The 23,392-nt window shown below is 48.4% G+C and overlaps 1 protein-coding gene across 1 annotated transcript in view; it reads left to right on the top strand.

The window, feature by feature from the left end:
* LOC119381320 (monocarboxylate transporter 5) overlaps positions 1 to 23,392 on the top strand; it is a 98,568-nt gene that overhangs the window by 14,057 nt on the left and 61,119 nt on the right. The window contains exons 2-3 of the mRNA XM_037649209.2: positions 1,313 to 1,933; positions 19,608 to 19,883. Coding sequence (XP_037505137.2) covers positions 1,313 to 1,933; positions 19,608 to 19,883 — 897 coding nt within the window. The remainder of the gene's footprint in view (positions 1 to 1,312; positions 1,934 to 19,607; positions 19,884 to 23,392) is intronic.

Raw genomic sequence — 23,392 nt, 5'->3', positions numbered from 1 at the left:
GGCCGGCGGTGACCAACGCGACCGGCGGGGACGCCAGCCAGCCCGAACACGCGGTTTGGCACGAAGCGCCGAATCAGAAGAAACGTCCGCACTCAACGAGTACTCTCACACACTCTTTTATATTACACGTCGCCTGGGTAAAGCAGGAATGCCAGAGCGGCGCCCCATGGCACTTCGTACAGTGCAATACTGAACCGAAACCGAAACACAACAATGAGCTCGCGCAGAGGGCACGGAGGAAGGCCAAGTTTCAGGCGCAGTCGCATTTTCAGCGCAGCTTAAGAAACTAGGGTCTCTAGAATTACGTATCTATGTATTTTCTATTAAAGGAACACACCACCTAATACTTACCTAGTGATGTTGCGCCTCAGATATGCGTAATGTTTGCTTTTTGATCAACCATGTACACAAGTATGAACCTAGTGAGCCGTTCACGATGGCTGGCCCTTGTGCAAGTGGTTCAACTTTGGCCGAGTGGCTGAATCGAGGGACGCGCCGACAAACAGAAAGACATCGGCTCCGAGACATCGACTACATCACTTCAAGCATCGTGGTGGGCCCCTGGATACTACCCCCGGCTGTGTCCAGGCTTTCATCGAGACCCAGCGCCCGGGCACCACAGCGTAAGCCGTGGGAGCCAGGGCCAGGACGGAAAGTGTGATGGCTTTCGCAGCGCCACCGCCCAAGGCGCACTGCTTTACCTTCAGTGCTCCAGAGGGGAGCACCGTCGACGATGTTATCGACGCCCTTGAAGTAGTAACCGGCCCAGCCGGTATCAAGTCCCTCCAACACATGGGAGGCGTAAAGTTCGGCGCCGCAGCCGCAAACGTCCATGCAGCCACCAAGCTGAAGAGCCGGGGTGCCATTCTTTTGAACGGCGTATCAGTTCCACTCGTCAGCGTCGGTCCTGAAATAGTTCATGTCACAGTCTTCCGGGTACCACTGTGGGTAGGTGACGCAGCCCTAGCGACTGCTCTCTCCGCCTATGGTAACGTCCAACATGTCCATGAACCAGTCTTCAAAGGCCGTCCTGGGGTCGGCACAGGCGTCCGTGTAGCACGAGTTGAAATGAAAAAACCAATCCCGAATTTTCTGACAGTCCAAGGCTACAACGTCATGTGCGACTACCGAGGAGTCCAGAAAGTGTGTTCTAAATGCCGGAACGCTGGTCACATTGCCAAAGATTGTTCCACACCCCGTTGTGCACGATGCAATGTCTTTGGGCACGCTACAGAGGGATGCACAGAACCGTGTCGCAAGTGCTCCGGCAGTCATGCGACAGCGGACTGCATTCGTCCGAAATCCTTCGCAGCGGCTGCAGCAGCGGCAGCCGACGAACAAGAGGGCAACGACCTCACGCCCCCAGCGCCCGCACCGCAAGAAGAATTTCCGGCGCTCGAGACTGAGAGCGATACCGACACACCAGGCACTGAATCCCATGCCGAATCACAAGACGCAGGAGACCTGCCTCCTCCGTCTGAGAAAGTGTCGTCAACCCCCGGCGCCCCAGCCGAGACCAGCGACTCCTCGCCGGACGCCTATGAGGACCACAGTGCGTCCAAAGCCGAAGCGCCAGTGTCCGTACCCAGCAGAGACCACGAGAGCTGCAGCTCCGACACAGGTGGTACTACCAGCAGCTCCGAGGCGCCGAGAACTTCGATGGGACGCGGCACTCGAGCAACGGGACGTGCAGAAGCCCCGATCACCTGCCCAGACAAGACCACGACCATGATTATGCCTCCGACGGCGACGAGCACCCGAGCCAGCAAATACTCTGCTCAGACCCGCAAGCTGAGCCTGTCCAACCCACTTCACAAGATCACAGGTTCGGCCGCCGTGATGAGTGACGGTGCCAGTGCCATGGAAATAGAGCGTCAAGCCACCAAACGTGCCCACCCACCGACCACGGACTCTGAGGGCTCGACGGACAGTAGTAAGCCCCAAAAACTCGCTAATGCTCTGACGACGTCAGAGCATCTCTCTTCTTAGTCATGTCAGCTCGTTGAGCGCTCTCCCCACCCTCTCCAAGGGTTTTTCCTGAAATTTCTGCGCATGCTCCCTTTTTAACAATGGCTACGGTGCATTTTCTCTCCTTAAACGTCAGAGGTTTCAGACGCCTAGATAAGCAGAGAGAAGTTATGCACTTTGCAAAGTCACGTCATGTCGACATCCTTTTCCTGCAAGAATGTAACTTTAGAACGCCTTTTGATGTCCAATCCTTTTGTTCACTCTTTGGAGTCGAAGCCTTTTTTTCGTTGACCGACTCAAATATGTGCGGAGTTGGAGTTGTGTTTATGACGCCAGCGTTACGTCAAGGAGCTCACTGTGTTTTTGGTTTTGACGGTCGCACGTTAGCAGTGGATTTTAACCTTCACGGCAGACGAGTAAGGGCGCTTGTAGTATATGCCCCAGCTCAACGTGCAGGCTCTGCCGAATTTTTTGATTCACTCGACACCTTTATGTTCGACAGCTACCCCACTTTCTTAGTAGGTGACTTTAACTGTGTTGAGGATATCGACAGAGACACGCGCGGACGCAGACAGAGCAGGCAATATAGCGGAGCTCGCGCACTGCGACAACTAATCCGCAATTTCAAGCTGAGAGACGCGTGGGTTGACACTCACGGGAATGATTTTGTTGCAACCTGGCAACGGGGTTCCAACATGAGCCGGCTAGATCGCTACTATTTTCCTGAAGCGCTAGCCACACATGTCCTTAGTTGCGAAGTCCTAAATTTTCCACCGGACGTACCACGCATCACAGACCACTTTCCAGTGTCTGTGAAACTTTTCTTTCAGCAATCCACTACCTTTAGAAACCATTGGAAAATGGATACAACACTCATTCACGACCCTGAAAGCGTAGCATTACTCCGCATTGCGCTAGAGCAAGTGTGCGATTGCCCGCCTGAACCTCGGAACTGGGATGCATTGAAAAACAGATGGCGCACCGAACTTATCAAAGCAGGGCGCGAAAGGAAAGCGCGTCTGACGACGGAGATAAACGACACGCTGCGAAAAGCGCGTATTGTACGAAGAGGCGAGACGCTGACGTTCGCAATGCATGACTATCTCGATCAGTTAAAGGCGCGGTACGAACTTTTGCTACGTCTTAGCTCGCGCACGGCTGCGCAGTCTTTCATTAATGGACGACCGGTTTCAGATCCAGCTGTTCTTAGAAGCGTTCGCAACGGCTCCTTGGGCGAACAAATGCATGTTCCTTTCGTTGAGTTGCCGAACGGTGAACAGTCTAAACGAGCAGAAGATATAATGAGGGTCTTTGAAACACATTTTTTGAATCTTTTCACGGCGGAGTACGCGAGCGACGTGAACCATACCACCACAGTCAACGAGTTTTGCGCGGGAATTTCCCGCATACCGGAGGAGCTTCGCGATGGTCTGTGCGGCCCAGTGACGTTCGAAGAATTACGCTTCGTGCTTCAGCACATGAACACTACCGCCGCAGCTGGCCCTGACGGGTTACCTCTAAGCTTCTACAAAACCTTCTTTGATAAAATACACGTCCATCTTTTGATAATGCTAAATGGGCTTCTTGCCGAAGGGATCAGACCGGATACGTTTCGAGAGAGCCGAGTTATACTCTTGCTTAAAAGCGAGGGAGAGCCGTCCGATCCAAAGGCGTGGAGGCCCATTTCCCTACTTAACTCAGATTATAAGATATTGGCAGCCATCCTTGCACACCGCATAACTACCGTTCTTCCGGAAATAATAAGCGACATACAAACATGTTGTGTTCCAGGCCGTACGATTTATTCTTCGCTTGCGTTGACTCGTGATTTATTCACGTACGCTACAAGAACACAAATATCTGGCATTTTTGTTTCCTTAGACCAGGAAAAAGCTTTTGATCGTGTCGAATGGAACTATCTCTTCGCTGTGCTGGAGTGTTACGGCTTCCCAGCACGTTTAACCGAAGTTCTCCGCTTGCTCTACACTGACTTAGAAGCGTCCTTAGTAGTCAATGGTTATACATCTGAACCTATTGCAGTAAGCAGAGGTATTCGACAAGGCTGTCCCCTCTCCGCAATACTCTTTGTACTGTGTATAGAGCCATTATTGCAACAAATTCAGAGATGCACATCGATACGCGGTTTTCCTCTCCCAGGCCTGGGCGAAGTGAAAGTGGCGGCCTACGCCGATGATATCTCGTTGTTTATTGGGAACATAGATAGTTATAGAGCCTTCTTGCGAATATTTCACACCTATAGCTACCTGTCGGGGGCACGTCTTAATCCCGGAAAAAGCAAGGCATTGTGCTTTGGAGTGCACATTGAAGAATTCCCTGATGGCGTCCAAATCGTCCAAGGAGTTAAAGTCCTAGGTGTAACCTTCCTTGCGACTGGTGAAGTAGCTCGCACCACATGGAAAGAGATTCAACGTAAAGTAGACAGACGCATTGAAATCGCCAGAACTTTTCACTTACCTTTCACTGAAAGAGCCTATCTTATCAAATCAAGCATAACAGCGCCACTGCTTTATGTAGCCAGAATTGCTCGACCGCCTCGTCGGGTTTTGCTGAGAGTGGCCACTGCGTGTGGCTCCTTTTTTTGGGATGGCCACGCTGAAGCTGTTTCCAGAGCCTTGGTCCGCCTACCAGTAAAATGGGGTGGGCTCAGTATTCCAAACCTTGATGTAATGTGCCGCATGTTGGCTCTAAAAAACACATGGGCACTTTTAGAAAACTCATCGTATCGAGGCAGGCAACTCGTAGTATATCTGCTAGGCACCTCTAGAAGGTTTTTCGGTTTAACAAACGAAACGGGACCAGCTGCTGAACAGCCACCGGCGTATTATACGCATGTGATAAAATCTTTGCAACAATGGCGAAATGATTTTCCAGTTCAAGAACTGATGGAAATGTCTCCCACTGACTTGAGTGAACAAATAGCATTCAAAAGTCTAACTGACGAACAGCGCCGGAAATGCCGCGCGAGAAGACGTTGGGCTTTTAGAAACACGTCCCTCCCCGCCGAAGTCCGTGATTTCAACTGGCTTAGGGAATGGGAGGCTCTACCGACGGCCGACCGCCTTGCGGCGTGGGGCGTGGCGCCCTCCGCCACATGTCCGCAATGCGGCCGTGTCGAAACGTTGCACCATGTCTTTCATGAATGCATTGTAGCGCGCACTTTTTGGCGCATGGTTACCAGTATGTTTCAAATAAGTATGCAGTGGAAGTCTCGCCACAGGGATATTTTTGTCGAACTTTTAATGGCTATTGGAGCCTTCGTTCTATGGAAGCGGAGGGGATCGGCTCATCTGAGGGGACGCCCTCAGAGAGCCATGTTTCCTCTGCTACATCGGTTAAGAAACGTAATGCTTATGCATCTCAATGAAGAACTAGTTATTTTGGGAGAGGAGGCTTTCCTCCGACGCTGGTCTACGCGATTCATTATTGTTAAGAACAGAGTGTCCATGCCTTTCCTCCCCTACTGAGGAGGTGGGCTAGAGTTTGTACCACTGTGAAACTACAGTGTGAATACTCCTTTTCTTTATCAGAAACATGTCCTTTTTTGTGAAATATTGTTCTTGAGCACGAGAGCAAATTGTCCTCATAGGTGGATGCAAAAACATCACCTTACATTGTGAAAGACTCCTTTGTTTGTACACAGAGCCTTTACTGTTTATATAAGTTTCATCATCTCGAACATTATGAATGTGCCGTTTTTGTTGTACAAATTTTTGCATTGTACATATGAACATCACTGCATACACAAATAAGTTATTTTCGCTGTACATAACAGCTTGCATTGTACATACGCATGAACAACATTGTATATCTTTTTGTGTACACAATAAGTTATGTAAGATAGATCTGAAATAAAATTCTCTTAAAAGACAGACCAAAATTTCTGCGTTTAAGTTCCCCAAGAAAGACTATCGTCTTTAAAATAGCTCTGCGACGCGCGCCTGCCTCAACACCGCGTTTCCCGCTCACGCGCTCGCCCCGAGAAAAATTCCTGCCGGGCTACCGGGGCGGCACGACGCGCTTTGCGTCTCCCTCTAGTCCGGCCGTGGGTGTTCAATCAGATTTTAACATGCCGCGGGATGGCGACCAAGCTCTGCGTCCAATAAGCGACGCTCTTCTGGCTATCACACCTCGTTCTCTGATTACGCTTTCACCGTTAACTACTACTGTTACCACAAAGGCTTGTTTAATCATTTAACATGGACGTTAATCGTCGGGATGGAGATGTACCACCAATCATCAAAGTGGGTGCATCCAAGTTAAAGGGTGCTATAGCTGCCAGACATCAACATACATTGTGCAAACTCTCTCACATCAATGTATAGTAAACATTCAGTTACTTCTGTAAGGGCACGCTTTACTTTCGTGTTATTCCGATTCCTATGATGCAGGGATCAACTATCTTTTTTAGAGGTACGGGCTGTTTAAATTCCTTTTCAGGAGTTTAATGTATCCTTTAGAATAATCAGCACCGCGGCCGCTGAGATTAGCTCCAACCGAGCGCCTTACAACGCCGCGGCCGGAGCTATCCACCAAGGCCACGTGTGAAATCATCATGGACGGCCCGTAGATTCTAGCACGCTGCTCGGCCGGCGCGCGCCCTCTTCGTCCTCTTACTAATCGTCTGCTCGCGCCCCAAGCACGTGCGCCCGGCTGATTAGTTAATTGGCTGGTCGGTATACCTGGCTAATTAAGCCAGGACGTCCTATGACCAAGCTAATTAAGCCAAGTCATGCTAAGACCGAGACAATTAAGCAACATCTTACTAGGATCATGCTAATGAAGCCGTGTAAAGCTAGGACAGAGCTAATTGAGATCACGCTAATTGGCACGACGCTAATTCGTGGTGCGCCAAATAAAACGAATTTAATAAATAGCCTACTCACTAAGGCCACGTTAATTTAGATCGTGATAATTAGACGGATGCTAATTAGCTCCGCGGTAAATAAATACTTGCTAATTAGACCTGAGTAATTAATGTCGAGTTAATTTAACCACTTCAAATTAAGACAGAACCATTCAATATCCTATTAATTAAGACCTAGGTAATTAACACCATCAATATTGAGGCCGAACTGACGTGTTGTTCACTCCGAAGCAGACCGATCAGACTGGTAGACAAGGTACGTAAAAAGCTGGAAGAAGCTAGGTGATCACAAGCTCCTCCGATGGCTCCAGCTTTGCACAAGTCGTGCAAGCTGTCTAAAGTATTTTAAATGCAAAGAAGTGGCTGCTTAGCGTCCACCGCATGAAACGCTTGACAGACACACCGGCACTATGACAGTCACGAGTTGAAGTGCGGCCTTTTCATAATCAACGAGCTTGTGCCCGAGTTCGCGCGTCAATCAGTTTGATTGACAGACGCCCGCGGCGAAGATCGCGTCCACCCACCGCGTTTGCTCTTGCCGAGGAGCAGTGCTCAGGCCGCAACGCCAGCGAGCGGCACGATTCATCTATGAGCTTAATTGCACAGATTATGCACACGCGCACGAAGGACTAAAGGTTATATCATCACGTGGCTACGATGTCTCGCATTCAACTTCACCGCGCTCACGACGTACCACTCACAGCCGTGGCTTTATCACAGCCATGAAGCAAGCGCCCCTGGTGGCGTTTGCGGCGAGAAACCTTACTATTTACTTGTTTGTGGAGACATTGTTTCTACCGATTCGTTACCACAAGAAAATCTTCGAATGTGTAATGTAAGTAGTAGTAACCTGTCCATTTATTTGTCTGTGATGTTCGAGACAAGCGAAGCGAGCCGCACGAGAGTGCTGCGTGTGCGCCCTTGTTGCCTTCGAGAGTGGAAATTTCCATGCTGCCGGTGGAACGAAAGAACTTGCCTGAAAGAGAACAAACGCCCACCAACACGCCTGTGGGAGGCGCGATGTTCAGTGGGCAAAAAGATAGCGCGACAATCACGCTGACATCGCTGCACTGTTGAAATGTTGACTGAGTGGCGGCGCTGACGCGTGCACACGCGGTGTTCCTTCGAAAACCGCCGCAAATGCCACGCATGCATCTGTGGCACCGTGCTCGTTTTTGTAGCCGTTTTATTGCGATAGCTATTATACGGACAGTCTCGGTTGATTTATGCCGTCCCCGTCGCCGCCATCATGCACCGTGTGTATATATATATATATATATATATATATATATATATATATATATATATATATATAAAAGCCACAAAAAAAATAATTCAGAAAAAACGCTCCGACGCGCGGAATCGAACGGGCGACCTCTCGCTTCGCAGCCCTCGGCGTTAGACGGTTAGGCTACGGACAGTGCCGTCTACCAGCCTGCTAACGGCAAGCTATTTATATACACCATTTAATTCAAAATGCTTTCTTAGTCACCACATAGATGGCGCGATGTGCGCCCGTGGCGCGCTTTAAAGATCGTCGCCCCGCTCCTGCGAACGCCCTTGCCCTTCGCCCTACAGGGCGTGGTCGCCTTCGTGCGCTTATCTCGAGGAAAGAAGGGGCGGCCGGTGGGGTGGAGCGGCGGGTACGAAGGTCACTTCGCTCGCTACAGCGGCCGCGTTTGCGAAAGGAGCGCGCTGTCCAAACAGAAATAAGTAACAACTGTGACAATTAGTTCGCGTTCGTCCTGTGTGTACCTGTTCGTTCGTTTCGTGCGTCCTGCTTTATGTTTGAGCAGGCGGCTTCAAGTGTCGAGCTGTGACGCATTAGTTCGCGCTCGTCCTGTGTGCGTTCTTTTCGTGCGTCCTTCGGGCTCGAGCGATGCGCTGGCAATTTCGAGCTGCTTTCTGTTCTTCGCATTACATTCCAATTTATTGCTATCGCTTTCATTACTTCGCCGTTGCGGCGAAACTGTGACTTTTTCATCAACGCTGCTATCGCTCGCTTCGCACTGTCTTCCTTTCATGACCGCCGTAGTGCGAACTCAGAGCAAACTCCTGTTCCCGAGAAGCTCGGGCCATCCTGCATAGCACCCCATATTGACTCATTTTTCTGCCTCCCTGCATGTTTTTGTAACTTATTTAAACACGCGCCTTCTCCCTTTTTCTTTCACCTTTTTCTGGTTTTTCGCAGTACTACCTGTCAGAGTCGCCCTGGTTGCTTTCGTAATTACTATAGCTACCCCGGACTCCGAAGGGCCCGTGTGGCCTCCCCCCCCCCCCATAAAAAAAGCTACTGCGCGTCCTGCCAGTCGCCAGCACACCTCATAACCAAGCCTCTCATCGAAGTGAATTCTGTCTCTTTGAAAACCACCCAGTGCACCTGTGCACCTCCCTGTTTATTTCCACTACCTCGAAGCCTTTCTCTCGACTCATTGGCCATATAAATTTATTTGTTTGCGTCGACAACCGCTCTTTGCAGGTTGCCGTCGCGCACTGGTACCTCTGGAACCGTGCATACTACAATTTGTACTTGGCGGGACACGGCGCGTATGTTATCGACGCCTTTTGCCAAGGCCGTCGCTAGAACTGACGATTCTTTGTTTACGACGTCATTTAGCCCTCCCGCAATTACCACGAGGTTGCGTCCGTGGGCTTCAGCTGTGAGTTTTTCTCTCCCTTGCCTCATCACTGGCCCCAGTGTTTGTCCTGGAAACGTCCCTATCGAAACTCTTTAACGCTTTCACCATCTCCTTGATTGCCTCTGCGCATCGAACTAAATTCGAGTCATCGGCAATGATAACGTGCTCAGACTTTCCTGCTGAAATTACCTACACCTGGCTACTGGCTTGGTGACCTCTGTGAGTCACGACTGCTACTTTGTCCCCTCCCTCCCTGAAAAGAGCTCCCTCATCCCCCTTCTCCAAAAATGCATTATTGCTGACGTATTGATGCTGCCCCGTCACCTTCCGAAAGCTTTCTGCACCGCACCTTGTTTTACACTCCCTCCGTGGTCGGTCCACATTTGACCACGGTACGATCTCATGCGATGACGTCATATGCGACGTGACGCCACAGTGGCGTCATGATGACGTCATAAGGTGTCAACATCACGTGGTAATTTTTGCATCCCTCGTCCCCGACGCCGCTGGACGCCGACGGTCAATTTTCGTTTTTGATGAGGCATCTAACGCTTTCGCCTTAAAGGGCCCCTCACCAGGTTTGACAGTTTTGAGGTGACGAGCGAAATGCATGCACTGGGCGTTCACGATCACGTCTGCCAAAAGTTGCAACGCTACACACCGCAGAAATGGGTCAAATTTCAAGCTGAACGTTGCTTGCCCTTCTCGCGGCCGCACGCCCCGAGAATGAGGAGATGATGTACATGAGGGAATGACCCTACGTAGATGGTAGTGCTGTGACGTCGATCCTCTACATAGACGACTGTGCACTGACGTCGCTAACAGTAGCACGTGACACTGCGATAAATATTTGACACGACGTGTAGTTTGTGTAATTTGTTACTTGAATAGATAAATAAAACTTGAGAGTAATAATAAAACACAAAAACGGAATGTGTGCGTTGTCTTTTTTAATATTTACTGCGAATCGCAGCGAGATTCGAGACTAATCTAACTCCGTTTCGCACGCGTTCGTGTTCTCGTGCTTTGCGCATCGTGCAGACGGAACCCCTTAGCAACGAAACTAATTTTCCGCCGCGTTCCAGCACTCATTAGGCTCATTTATCCTCCCACGTCTAACTAGATGTTCATGCAGCACACCGCTAGTATCGCGTCCGTAAAAATGTCGCAGCTTTCGTGTTCAGTATTAGGTTGAAAGCCAAGTGATCTGCGAGGGCGCATTCGGCACAACTTGCAGAGACGAAGCGCAAAGAACGCCGCCACAACACCGCTCGCGTCTCGGGGGCTCGGGCTGGTTCGGGCACGTCATGCGCTCGTGACATTGTGGGCGCATGACGTGTTCATGAGTATGCGTTAGGGCCCGCTCACGCTAGCGGCACGGCAGCTCGCCGTTTGCCGTTTGACGTTCTCAGGCTGCCGTGCGCAAGCGATTTCGTTCGCACACGTCAGCCGTTCTTTGCCGTTCGAAGAATAGGTCCGAGGACCGAGACCCATTTTTGTGCCGCTTTCCGTTGGCCCAATCGGTGACGGAGGAGCGGTTACCATGACTACGGCGCGCCGCGTCGTCTGCTTTCGGCTCTCCGCGTCGTGTGCGTCTGTCGCGGGACGCTTCGAGCTGCTTGCTTTTTATTCCGCGTTTTTCACGCTAAAAGTGCGGATGTCGTCCGTGTCGTTGCCAGGCATGGCTTCCAGCAGTCAATAAAGCGTTTTAGTCTGCACGGCATTAAAGAAAGCGTCGCGTAAAACCAAATAAAGTGTCCCCAAGCTGGCGCCATGTCAAGTGGCGCCAGCTATGGAGGATTAGGAACAACTAACAAACGCGTAATCTATGTCCTCCGAGCATTCGGAAGCGCCCTTCTCGACTCGCTAAGCCTACAGCATCGATTATTTGAGTATGGCTATCCAAAACGGGGCCGAATAGGTACGAATACTTCGCTGTCGAAGCTTAAGGACATGAATCCAAAGCAAATGGAAGCATCAGTTCGGAGCTTACACGCTACAGAGCGCACGGCGGCCACTTGATAGATTCGAGGTGGACGACAACCGCTTTTAGCTGTGCGGCCATGTTTTTCGGAGGCTCGCCGGCGAAGCTTGCCGTGCAAGTAGGACAGCTCTCGCGCGTGCGGCGACGGCGGACGTTCTGCGGCACCGCGCCGTTGCGGCAGGCTTGCCGCTAGCGTGAGCGGGCCCTTGTGTGATCCTCCCGCTCGAGTGCCGTAGAGGGCAGGAAAGGAATTTGCCTTGCGAAGACTACACGGGGCGAGCGGCAATGGTTTGCAGCTCGCCTTCTCGCATCATGGTTTCGCGCCGCTACAAATTATTGTTTTTCTCGGCTTCTAACGGACCGATTAGAAAAATTCTTGTGGCAGAATGCTCTTTATTGGGCTCGCAACAACTTCCAATGTCTAACTAAAATTCGTTATGTTACCTGGTGAGCGGCCCTGTCAGGTACGGCCAGATCCCCTCGGGATGAGAGCTGTAGGTCATAGAGGCATGACCTATAGGTCATACAGGATCATATGGGTCATATAGGGCTTGACCAATGCATCCGCTTTGTACTGTATAATTTCTTAATGCAAGTTCACACAAGGGCTGAACAGTGCATGCGTTGTAGGGCCATTCTCAGACAGTCTAATCTGCCTTTAGCCGCACCTTTTCTTGACGTGTAATGTGTTGAAAACAATAAAATTAAATGAAATGGGATGAAATCAGGAGACATGCAGTACATATCCTGTGCATAACCATATTCACAAGGTAATACTGAAACCCTGTTTTTGCGCGTACGTACTCGTTGAAGTATTCCTTCTTCGCTGAAACAAGAGCGGACTGCAATTCCCTGCCTCGTAACTCAATGATTCTCGACCCTGTGGAGTGATGAGCAACCGTTTTAACAGGGAATGTCGTTGTTGCCGACGTTTCGACAAGCGAACTCGCTTTCGTTCGGCTGGTCTCACGAAGTCCACCAAAACTGTTTGTTGATCTTGTTGGCGTTTACATGTGCGTTAAATGCCGCAAAATAGTGTCTCTCAATAAGACTAGTCTGCTTGTCGAAACGTTTGCTCCATAACACTCCCTGTTCGACGATTTCTCAACAATTTAAGCTTCTATCTTCCACTGGACTTCTTTATGAACTCCGTGGAGCACGTGTGTCATCGCATTCGCAGATTTTTTTTGCGCCTTTGCAGTTTTATTTATTATCCTAATACATTGCACTTTCTTTTTACTTCTCGACTGCTTTTCTATTTACCAACTTCATTCACATTTTTTTACAGTGGTTGTTCCGATGTACATTAGGTATCCTGCTTTTACCCGTTGCAATTGGCCATATTGAATGAATAAATCAGCCGGTTGAATAGGTACCTAAATAAGTAGTTTATTTCAGCAAATGTTAGCGACGTTTATTCAAAACAATTGAAAATTTTTATTACGAACTGTCTAAAGCGCTTAACTAGATAAGAGCGCAAAGATATATGGCGCAAAATAGGGAAGGTTAGTCAATAATGCACACCTAGCGCCTCAAAAAGTCATTTTAAGTTCTTAATTACGTTCATTCTTTAATAGGTTCTATTGGTTTGTTCATGTACCTGCTTTGTTATGGCTCTAAATTGTTAAGCGCTGATAACGGTGTTACCAAGCGTTGCATAAACAAGCTACATATCGCTCTATACCAAACGTACTTCAAAGTCCGAGCAGCAGCCTATTAGCTACAAAAACATAGCTTTTCTGACTACGCTCTCGAACTCTATCGTTGCCCTCATTCAAAGCTCGGAATTCCGCACCGCTCTTGTACGGTTTGACATCCGAAAACAAGCAATGCGACATTGATGTGCCGTGTCGCCCCAGCTCCGCGGAGGCTACATGATCGGGAGGGGAAAAAACGCCAGGCCTGCGCGGAAAGCGCAGCACAGTCACAGCGAAAGCTCGAAGAGCGGCATTTCCAGAGCCCGTTATAAACTCTCTTGTGACTACTAATACAAGTAAACTAGCAACGCACCCACTACGCAACAAATCACAATTTTTGTGAAGTTGGGAAGCACCCACCACGACATTACTCGTCATTCTGACTCATGAAACCCGCCTTGGCTTTGCAATGTATGCAGACGATATCACCCTTTGGACCACACAGGGTTCCTACGGGGAACGCCAGGATACTCTGCAAACTGCCCTGAGTATAGCAGAAGACTACCTAAAAAAAGCCGAGATGAGGTGCGCACCGGCAAAGTAAGAATACATTCATATACGACCATATAAGGCCCGGTCTCGACGAGCACCAGAGCTAACATTTTACTTGGGAGGATCCCCACTCAGAAGAGTTAACACCCTTCGGGTCCTCGGCATGTACATTCGAGATGCAACGAGCGTCAAGATAGCCCTGGATAAGCTGAGGTATACGATAAAAAGCCTGACAGGACTTATTAGAAGAATCTCCAGAGGAAATATAGCATGACTGAACACGACACGCTGAGGATTGTGCAAGCACTGGTTTTGAGCCGGCTTACCTACGCCCTCCCTTTCCAGGTAACCCGGAAAACAGAGCAGGAGCAAGCCGACATATTAATTCGACTTGCGACTAAAGCTGCCCTTGGACTACCTACTAGTACAAGCACACAACACCTGCTAGCACTGGGGGTGCACAATACTTTCGAGGAGTTGGCAGCTGCCACACTCATCTCCTAGCGAGAAAGGCTCTGCGGCACACCACAGGGGAAATTTCTCTTACAAAGACTCGGATTTCCAATCTCACCGCAATATTGTTCAGAAGCCACCGACCTACTCTCACAAAATCTCAGACAATGCATCGTGACGCAGCCCATCCCCCGCAATATGCATCCATACCACCATAAAGGACGCCGCAAAGCTCGAGTACAGAAGCTGCAACGACTAAAGGACCACCCTGACGTTTGTCCCTACCCAAAGCAGCAAGGGCAAGCTCCCGCCTACGCTCTCGCTGTAGTCGACCGGGGCAAACTTGCCACCTCCGCGACCATACTTACTTCATCCTCCACGGCAGCCGAGCAACTGCTATCGCTCTCGCCATTCAAATGGCAGACCAACAAGGTATCTCTGCCTACGTGGTCTCAGACTCTCAGGCAGCTTGTCGAATGTAACTCAAGGGCATATTACCAACAAGGCCCATCCAGCTACTGGGAAGCGAACTCCTCTTTGATCACGGGAGAGTCTGGTGTCCGGCCCATACGAGCCAGGATGGCAATGAACTAGTTCATTGCCAAGCTCGAGTACTCAGCGGCCGAGCCCCAGGACCACCCGCCACTGAAGAGGACACAGATGATGGGGTGACACGGCGTGGCATTCTCGACAAACAAAGATTAGATCGCCGCATCGGAGCACCTCCTCACAAGGACCACGACAGACACCAAGCGCGGGACTGGCGCCGCCTGCAGATCAATACTTTTCCGATTCTGCATAGGCTTCACGTCATGTACCCAGAGCGATATCCCAACGCATGCCCGTGGTGCGGAGATATTCCAACACTCACACACATTACCTACCGCTGTCCCGAGCGACCGGCTACAGTTGACACAGGACATACGCACCCAATACACACGTGGTCGTAGGAGGCGCGACTCGCTGAACGGACTCTGGGAAGCCAATTGGCAACCCTAAGTCAGGCCCGCCGAGCCGCTATAGCCAGTGGAGCCTTTGAAGAAGGGCCCCACCCGCAATGAACAACATTTTTTTCAATAAATGTTGTTTCTCTCTCTCGGCGGAGAAGCGAGGTACCAAATGTGCAGTTTCTTGATGCGACGGCTGATGACGCGATGAAGAACTATGACTGAGCCTTTTGTAATTGGTTGGAAGCTTTAGAGGACAACTAGTTACGTAATTCGCATTGTGTGACGCCCGGTCGTTATTTCACTCTCCCACCACGCTATATAACATACGCTAACGTGAGAAAGAGAAAGAGAGGGAATTAACTTTATTCAGACCCCGAGGAAATGGATCATGGGAGCCTTATGGACTTCCTTGGCAACCAATAGAAGTGCACTTGCCAGGAACCCACGACGCTATAAATCATCACAACTTTTGGGAAGTAGGGAAGCAGTCACTTTGCAATTTTTCGTCATTCTGTGGAGAACCGCGGTACCTGCTAAAGACCTGTAAGGCATTATGTGCACTTTGCTGATGCTGTGGCTGATGACGATGAAGAATTATGGAAGAGCCCTTTGTAATGGGTTGGAAGCATTCAACAAACCACTCGTTGCACAATTAGGATTGTGTGACGCTTGGTTGTTATTTTACTCTTCTACTACGCCACATTACATATGGTAATGTGGTTCCTTTTCGACATGAAGCCTGTATAGAGTCTTTTTGCCAAGCAGTTTCAAGCACCGGCATGGCTCTTAGGTAGAACACTGGGCTCCCACGCAGAGGACCTAGGTTCGAACCTCATTCCTTCCTGGAATTTTATCTTATTTCGTTTTTTTTTCTTATTTAGAGCGATAATAGTTACGGACACCGGCGGCGGCGGAGGACAACTACGGCGCAAAAACGACCCTTGTTGTAATCTTATAATAGCTTTCGCTGTAAAAAAGCAGTTCACACAAACTCTTTCAATGTTGCACAGGTGGTTGGTAACTGCCATTCGATCTGCATGCCTACACATAACAGTGAGCTTTGTTTTCATGTCATGCCTTGTGTATCATATGTCACAAATGATGGGCGACGTGCAGTTCTAGTATCCGTTCCAACGTATATCAACTCCGTCCTTGTGAATTGTTGCTGCGATATCCAAGCAGCGCTTCAGAGCTAAATCCATTGAAATCGGCTTCGATGCATCGTTGTGGTGCTTTTGACTGACTGAAGGAAAAAAGGTGAGTTTTAAAGGTTCGTCTTTGTTTTTTACACAATAATAATGAGAACTAACAGACAATATTTCAAAGGAGACAATGGCATTATTGTCTGTCAGTTCTCATTAATATTCGACTGACTATGGCACTCTAAACGGCCCATTTATTTTTTACTTGGATCTATGGAACAATTTTACGTGGTTGCCACGGTTTCCATGAGCTTATTTAACCAGGGTTTCCAGGTAGAAAAGGCAAAAAATAGCCAAGAAATTGGAAAAACTATCCAAAATATAGCCTATTTGAGCCAAGCGCAGTAAATGTAGTCAGAAGTAGCCGCTCGTGTGTGAAAACAATGGCGACGTTTATATTTAAACAATTAAATGTAAGAACCTTTTGGTATAAATGTAAATAAGTAGCGCAAGAATAACTTCAAAATTAAAATTACTGAAATTGAAGCATAAATTCTTCACTTAAGTAATCCTTACGTGCATGATGACGAAGGTTCTTCCACTGTTGCAGGAATGACACTCTCTTCACGCGCCTTCCGTGACTTTTCATAAAAGGAATAGAAATGCCAGTCTTGTGGCGACAATAAAAATGTGTGCGCTCATGTCACAATAAAAAATGAGCGCATGTGTGCGCTCAAAGTCACAGTTGCTGGCACATACATTGTGCCAGCAACTGTGACTTACATTGTGGCACATACATTGTGGTCCCTTTCGAAATCGCTTCTCGCATGATGACGAAGTCCGAGCAGTTAATGTTCCCAAGTCGTGGTCCGTATCTAATTCTTAGAAATAACGCAGACAGTTCGCCAGATGTCTGATTTCTAATGTCGATAAGTGCACAGCGTCCTGGATGCGGAGCGCCTTCGAATGTCCTGTTCACTTACAATTACACATTAAAGTCATGTTCAGCAAAACGTGGGCTATAAAATGAGTCCCCATGGAGCAGTTGTCTCCCTAGCCAGAGCGGCGTGTCCAAAAGTATTTTCTTTTGTGTAATGCAAGCGCCAACTTCAATCTTGGGAGCTGGAAACGCGCCTTGGCTGCCATGTTTTGATACCGCGTACTCGAATTTCAGCGGCTGCGATGTCACAAAACATTTAGTCCAGAACGAGGTAAGGAGAAAATAGCTTAAAGGTAGCCAAGTAGCCAAGACGTTTTCTTCTGCAGCCACCGGCGTAAAAAGTAGCAAAGTCTGGCAACCCTGTATTGAACACCTCCTGTGCATCTGTATCCTGCATGGCATCCCGCTCATTCCACACCACAGCACGTTAGTTTGCATAAGGTGAGTATTTTAATGGCACGAGCACCGAGTGATGTCATTGTTTCTCTCCCAAGCATATCCGGTCAAGCATTTCCTTCCGGTTTTCCAAATATTCATGAAACGTCTTCTAAAAAAATAGAAATTGGTGGTTCTGCTTCAAGTTACGAGTTATAACGGATGCATACAGGGTGTTTCAGCTAAGAAGCACCAAGTATTAAGAATTAAGCGTAGGTGCTACGCGTCTTCAATTAGCGCATTATTGTTCTGAGCCATACAGAGCACGTCATTTTTTCCAGGCCCCAGACAAGACGTCCAGCTCCTGGTTGTCCATGAGGATCCGTGAACGAGCGGAGAGGCACGGCCTCTCTGTACCGACATGGGACTAGCCAATGGCTTCCTAGGGACCTACCTAGTAGGCCCCCTGCCTAACTCCTCAGGACCTAAATAGAGTTGTCTGTCTGTCTGTCTGTCTGTCTGTCTGTCTGTCTGTCTGTCTGTCTGTCTGTCTGTCTGTCTGTCTGTCTGTCTGTCTGTCTGTCTGTCTGTCTGTCTGTCTGTCTGTCTGTCTGTCTGTCTGTCTGTCCAATCCGCCACGCTCAGCAATTAACAATGATTGCTTAATGAACTTTCTAGATAGTAACTCTAGAGAAAAATCGATCCTCAATGCAAAAATTGTAGCGCTTGTTCAGAACATCGAATTTTTTAATCTATGCTAAAATAACTACCCTGCTTAACTTTTTTCCAGATTTTCTTTAAAGCGCACGAATTTTCAAAAATATTGCCACCACAACAATCTGTCCAGCTTTAAAAGAGATGGAGGTTAGTAGTAGTAGGAGTAGTAGTAGTAGTAGTAGTAGTAGTAGTAGTAGTGGTAGTAGTAGTAGTAGTAGCAGCAGTAGTAGGCAACATTAATGGTGTTCTGAGAAGCTAGGCAGGGGGGCCTACTAGGTGAGTCGCTACCCAGCCGTTGACTAGTCCCATGTCGGAACAGGGAGGCTATGCCTCTAAGTCGTTCACGGGCCCTCTGGACAGGCAGGAGCTGGACGTCTTGTCTTGGTTCTGTGATGGCCTTCGTCCAGTCTTCGTCTTGGTTAAAATCCTGTAATGCAGGGCACTGCCAGAGCATGTCATTTAATGAGCAAAATTCGGCGCCACAATCTGGGTAGAGTGGAGGTTGCTTTGTGAGAGTTTTTCTAGGGGACTGTCCATTTAGACGCACCCTGATTGGATAACTCTCGCAAGTCGGCGTTAAATATTGGCGCCATGCAACCACATACAACCAGCGCGCTGGTTGGACACAATTTAATACCACACAGCGCCCGCTGAAACAGACACACTATTAGTGGACTCTTGGAGAATAGACCCCTAGGATAAAATAAAGCATGTCCAAATTGTCTATTTAATTAAACAGCATAAATTTACCTTTCTTGGTTTTTTCTTCCTTTTTTTGCCTTCATGCGGTATTCACAAAGCCACAATAAAATCTAGGATCTCGGTTCCGTACTGCAAACTAGTGCATTAAAGAGGAGTGCGAAATGGTTGCATATGAGTATGACAGCCGCAAACATCCGGCTTCGTGCCAGCGCTGTCCTATAATAGAACTGAATTCATTGCTACGGAAAATTATTGAGCCATGCTATAACGGGTGGCCTTGCGCTATTTGTTGCTGCCCTGGAAAAAGGAAAGGATGCCACGTGTCAAGAGAGGCAGCTGCAACAGGTGCGCTGACACATGCCCGTTTTATACAAGCTGGAGCAACCACACTCTGAAAACGTTATGAACTCAATGCGTCCCTACTTTATAAGGCTCGCGTAGCCGCTGTTCACCTGTGATGCACCAAATTCTGCTCCTACAGATCCTCCGCATTTCCTAAAGTTCCAGGCCAGCTGATACGATCTAACTTTCCATGACTTTGAAGAGGTAGTACGTAGCACGTCCACCTAAAAGGGTGCACAACCGGTAGGTGGCATTTCTAAGACCTCCTCTGGTGCAGTGGCTCCGCATCCCTGCTTCGCTCGAGTTTTGCGAAACGGGTAGCTCGTCTCGAAGAAATTATGTCCGGCTCACGCACACCGCGAACCACCACTACCGAAACGTCCGGGAACGAGACTCCAGCCGTCGGCAAGGCAGCGAGCCACTTGCAAGACCGCTGCTGGGTCATTCCGTTCGTTGCGGCTGGCGTAACGTTCCTTACAGCCATCATCGAATCTAACCGAGGCTACTTGTACGTGCTATTCATGGAGGAATACCAGGCCGATCACGCCACAGCGTCATGGCCCGGCAACGTTCTCCTGTCGGCCAGTCATCTTTCAGGTATCGGACATTCCCCATTTACTTGCCACTCTAGCAGCGCAGAACCTTTACGTGCGAAATGCACGATATGATTATGAAGGTCGCCGTAGTGGGCAACTCTGGCATAATTTTCACCACTAGGTATCCCTCAACGTGCCTCTATCAATGTACGTAAATGGGCGTTTTAAATGCGGAGCACTTCTTGGAGAACCTTTGCCACTTTGAGCGTTTCTATACGTATCTACCTATCTATTTATCTAGCCGCCTACGTCTCGGTGCTCTCATCATCGACTTAAATTGGTGTACACTAAGATTTGTATGGGATGGTAAGAGGATATTACGAACATGACTGTGGGGTCATCACATGGATAACGTTAAAATCCTGTCGCGTACGTCGTCAAACTCTTTCCTCCAGGCACGTATGGCGCATACTCGTTTACCACGGGCCGCGGTGTACGGGTATACGACAGTTTATATCTACCCAGGAACGGTGAGAACAGACATTGGTATTTTGAATATATTCGGCGCAACTTGGCGTTCACTCGAAACACACTCACATTCACACACGCATCCACTCAGGAACACACCCCACACACAGCGCTCACTACCAACTGTTTATTGTGCGTGACCGATCATCCTATATGTCTACACTATGATGCGCAAGAGCAATGGACAACTAATAATAATAATATCTGGTGTTTAACGTCCCAAAACCACGATATGATTATGAGAGACGCCGTAGTGGAGGGCTCCGGAAATTTCGACCACCTGGGGTTCTTTAACGTGCACCTAAATCTAAGTACACGGGCCTCAAACATTTTCGCCTCCATCGAAAATGCAGCCGCCGCGGCCGGGATTCGATCCAGCGACCTTCGGGTCAGCAGTCGAGCGCCATAACCACTAGACCACCGTGGCGGGGCAGAGCAATGGACAACAACGATGCACATGTGCAATGATGTGCAAAGAAAAGCAAGATCCAGCCACCCCTAACGAAACAACAAAGAAAACAGTAAAAAGAAAAAGAAAGCAGAAAAGGCCAGCTAGGAGCACTTTAAATTCTAGCCTCAAGAAAAGAAATTTCCTTCTGAAACAAAGCCACTGACGGTTCGCTAACACACCGATCCTTATTTTTTTCTATTACGTATGCTTCCAGCGAAAGACGTGCAGATGTTTTCGCGCTTTTTCCGAGAACCTGCATGTTTGAAAACCGTGGTTCACACCCACATGCTGCAACATGCGCCACAAGATGCCCGTACTTATCCTCTTTTTTCTTAGCTTTTTGCGCATGTTTCCTTAGCCGGTCATTCAAGCATCTTTCGGCTTGACCGACGTACACTTTTCCACAGGATAATGGAATGGAGTATACGACCCCCGTGGAGCACTTGACGAAAAAATTCTCATGCTTTTTCTGGCAACCGCGTCTCTTGCCATTGCAAATGCGCGGGCACGATTTGGCGAGTTTTCAGGTGCCGGAAAAACAAGCGGACCCCCGTATCTTGCAGCGACCTTCTTAAGGTTGTGGGATAGCTTATGAAGGTACGGCATCACTTGAGGCTTGGAACCCGATGAATCCCAAGCAGCTCTATCCCATTGTGTTCCACGTTTCACTTTCTGCATAAGTGACTCGACGACCGTGTTTATGACCGATGAAGGGAAGCCCGCCGCCACCAACCGGCTGATCTGCGCATGTGGTGTGGGCACGACCTTGTCAACGCCAATTCTGAGCAAAGTGAAGCAACCCCTCTTTAAACTATGTTAGAGTGAGCAGAATCATACGGCAACAGTACCTTTTTCACACGCGGATGGTAAAACCAGCAAAAGTGGTCATTGTCCCACAATAGCTTGAGGTCTAAGAATTGTAGACAGTTCTCCGTGGGCCCCTCGGTCGTAAATTTTAGTCCGCGTCCATATTCTTCAAAAATATTGAGCACACAATCGGAGAAAGAACGCTCAACTTCAACGTGATTGGTGTCATTAGTAACATTTACAAACGCACTTGGTGAAGTCAAACCATCCTGTTTGAGATCATCTAAAGTATACTTGGGGAGTGAAGAGAGCGCCCGTTTGTCTGAAAGAACTAAAAAATCGTCAACATATCTAAAAATCCTTAAAACCTTCCCCCCACTTAAAATAGTGTCCAAAGTCAGTCCTATCTATATCTGCTAAAAAATATCACACAGAACTGGAGCGACACAGGAACCTATACAAATTCCTTGTCGCTGCAGATAGGGCTTCTCGTCAAAAGTGATAAAAGTGACATTAAGATAAAATCCAAAAGCGCTAAAGAGTTCTCAACGGAGACGCCCACGTTGTTCATAAACGAAACGTCGCCGTTGTCTTCTATGCACTCTCGAACCGAGGCCAGTAGCTTATCATGAGGGACAGAATAAAACAAGTCTTCCACATCTATCGGGAAAGCATAAGAAATCTGCAGGTTATTTCGAATAAAATCGCCGACATCACATGAGCTTTTGGTACGGAAGGGATCATTCACTGAAAGCGTCTTCAGCTTGCTTGAGAGGAACTTGCTTACGTTCACCTGCCAAGAACCACCTTCACTAACTATACATTGTTAAAAAAATTGCCGCAATCATACATTAAAACAACACGTTAACTCTTGATGCCAGCATGTTCCCCGTTACGGCACAAGACACTACCGAAGCCGTACTTAAAAACATTACCGATGCCGTACCTCAAGGATGTACCTTTGAAGCCGTAGTGTTTCTTAACGTTACGGTTACTGTACCACAAGCATATAGCTCTGAATCCGTACTTATTTATCAACATTAGCGATGCCGTATCACATCAAACTGCTATTGAAGCCGTCACACTTCAAAACATTGCCAATACTGTATCACAAGCAAAATTGTTTAAATCCGTTATGTACAGCCGCAGCCACGTCTGTATAGAGCATGCGAGCAGCCGGTTTTTTCTCTGCGGGGCGACACCTTGAGGCAGTTTCGGGCTCTGACGTGGTGTGTCAAGAGCATGTGCGGCCTTGTAGTCAGGCTGACCACGTCAGAGCCCGAAACTGCCTCAATATGTCGCCCCGTAGAGAAAAAAACCGGCTGCTCGTGCGCTCTTCACAGACGTTGCCGCGGCTGTACTGATCTTGTTGATGCCGTACTATGGGTAAATTGTTAGATAAATGTAGCGTGCAAATTCGGAGTTGGTACCATACCTGGCACATGCAGGATCTAACATGTGAACCATGGTGCACTTGTATGGAAACTAATGAATTTGTATTGTTTCTGTGTGCTAACAGCAGCTTTTAATGGGTATTCAACGTACCATGAAGTGATGCAACCTAAATAGATGAGAGGGACGGCACCACATACACCAGCGACTGAAACAGACGCTCTTTTGTGTGACTTTTTATTCTGGCTCATGCAGCATTCGTTTGTATCAGTAGGCCTCTATGCCGTTGTGCGAACTAGTGTTGTAGTTGTGTCAGGTGGTATAACTAAAGAGGAACTCATATTGTTGAGAGCTCTCCCCCTAAAAAAAATATTGGCTAGAATAATCAAATA

This window comes from Rhipicephalus sanguineus, chromosome 2 (assembly GCF_013339695.2).
Source record: "Rhipicephalus sanguineus isolate Rsan-2018 chromosome 2, BIME_Rsan_1.4, whole genome shotgun sequence".
In the NCBI taxonomy this organism is placed as follows: Eukaryota; Metazoa; Arthropoda; class Arachnida; order Ixodida; family Ixodidae; genus Rhipicephalus; species Rhipicephalus sanguineus.
The sequence above is the reverse complement of the archived record's forward strand: the minus strand, read 5'-3'. Positions and strand labels throughout refer to the sequence as shown.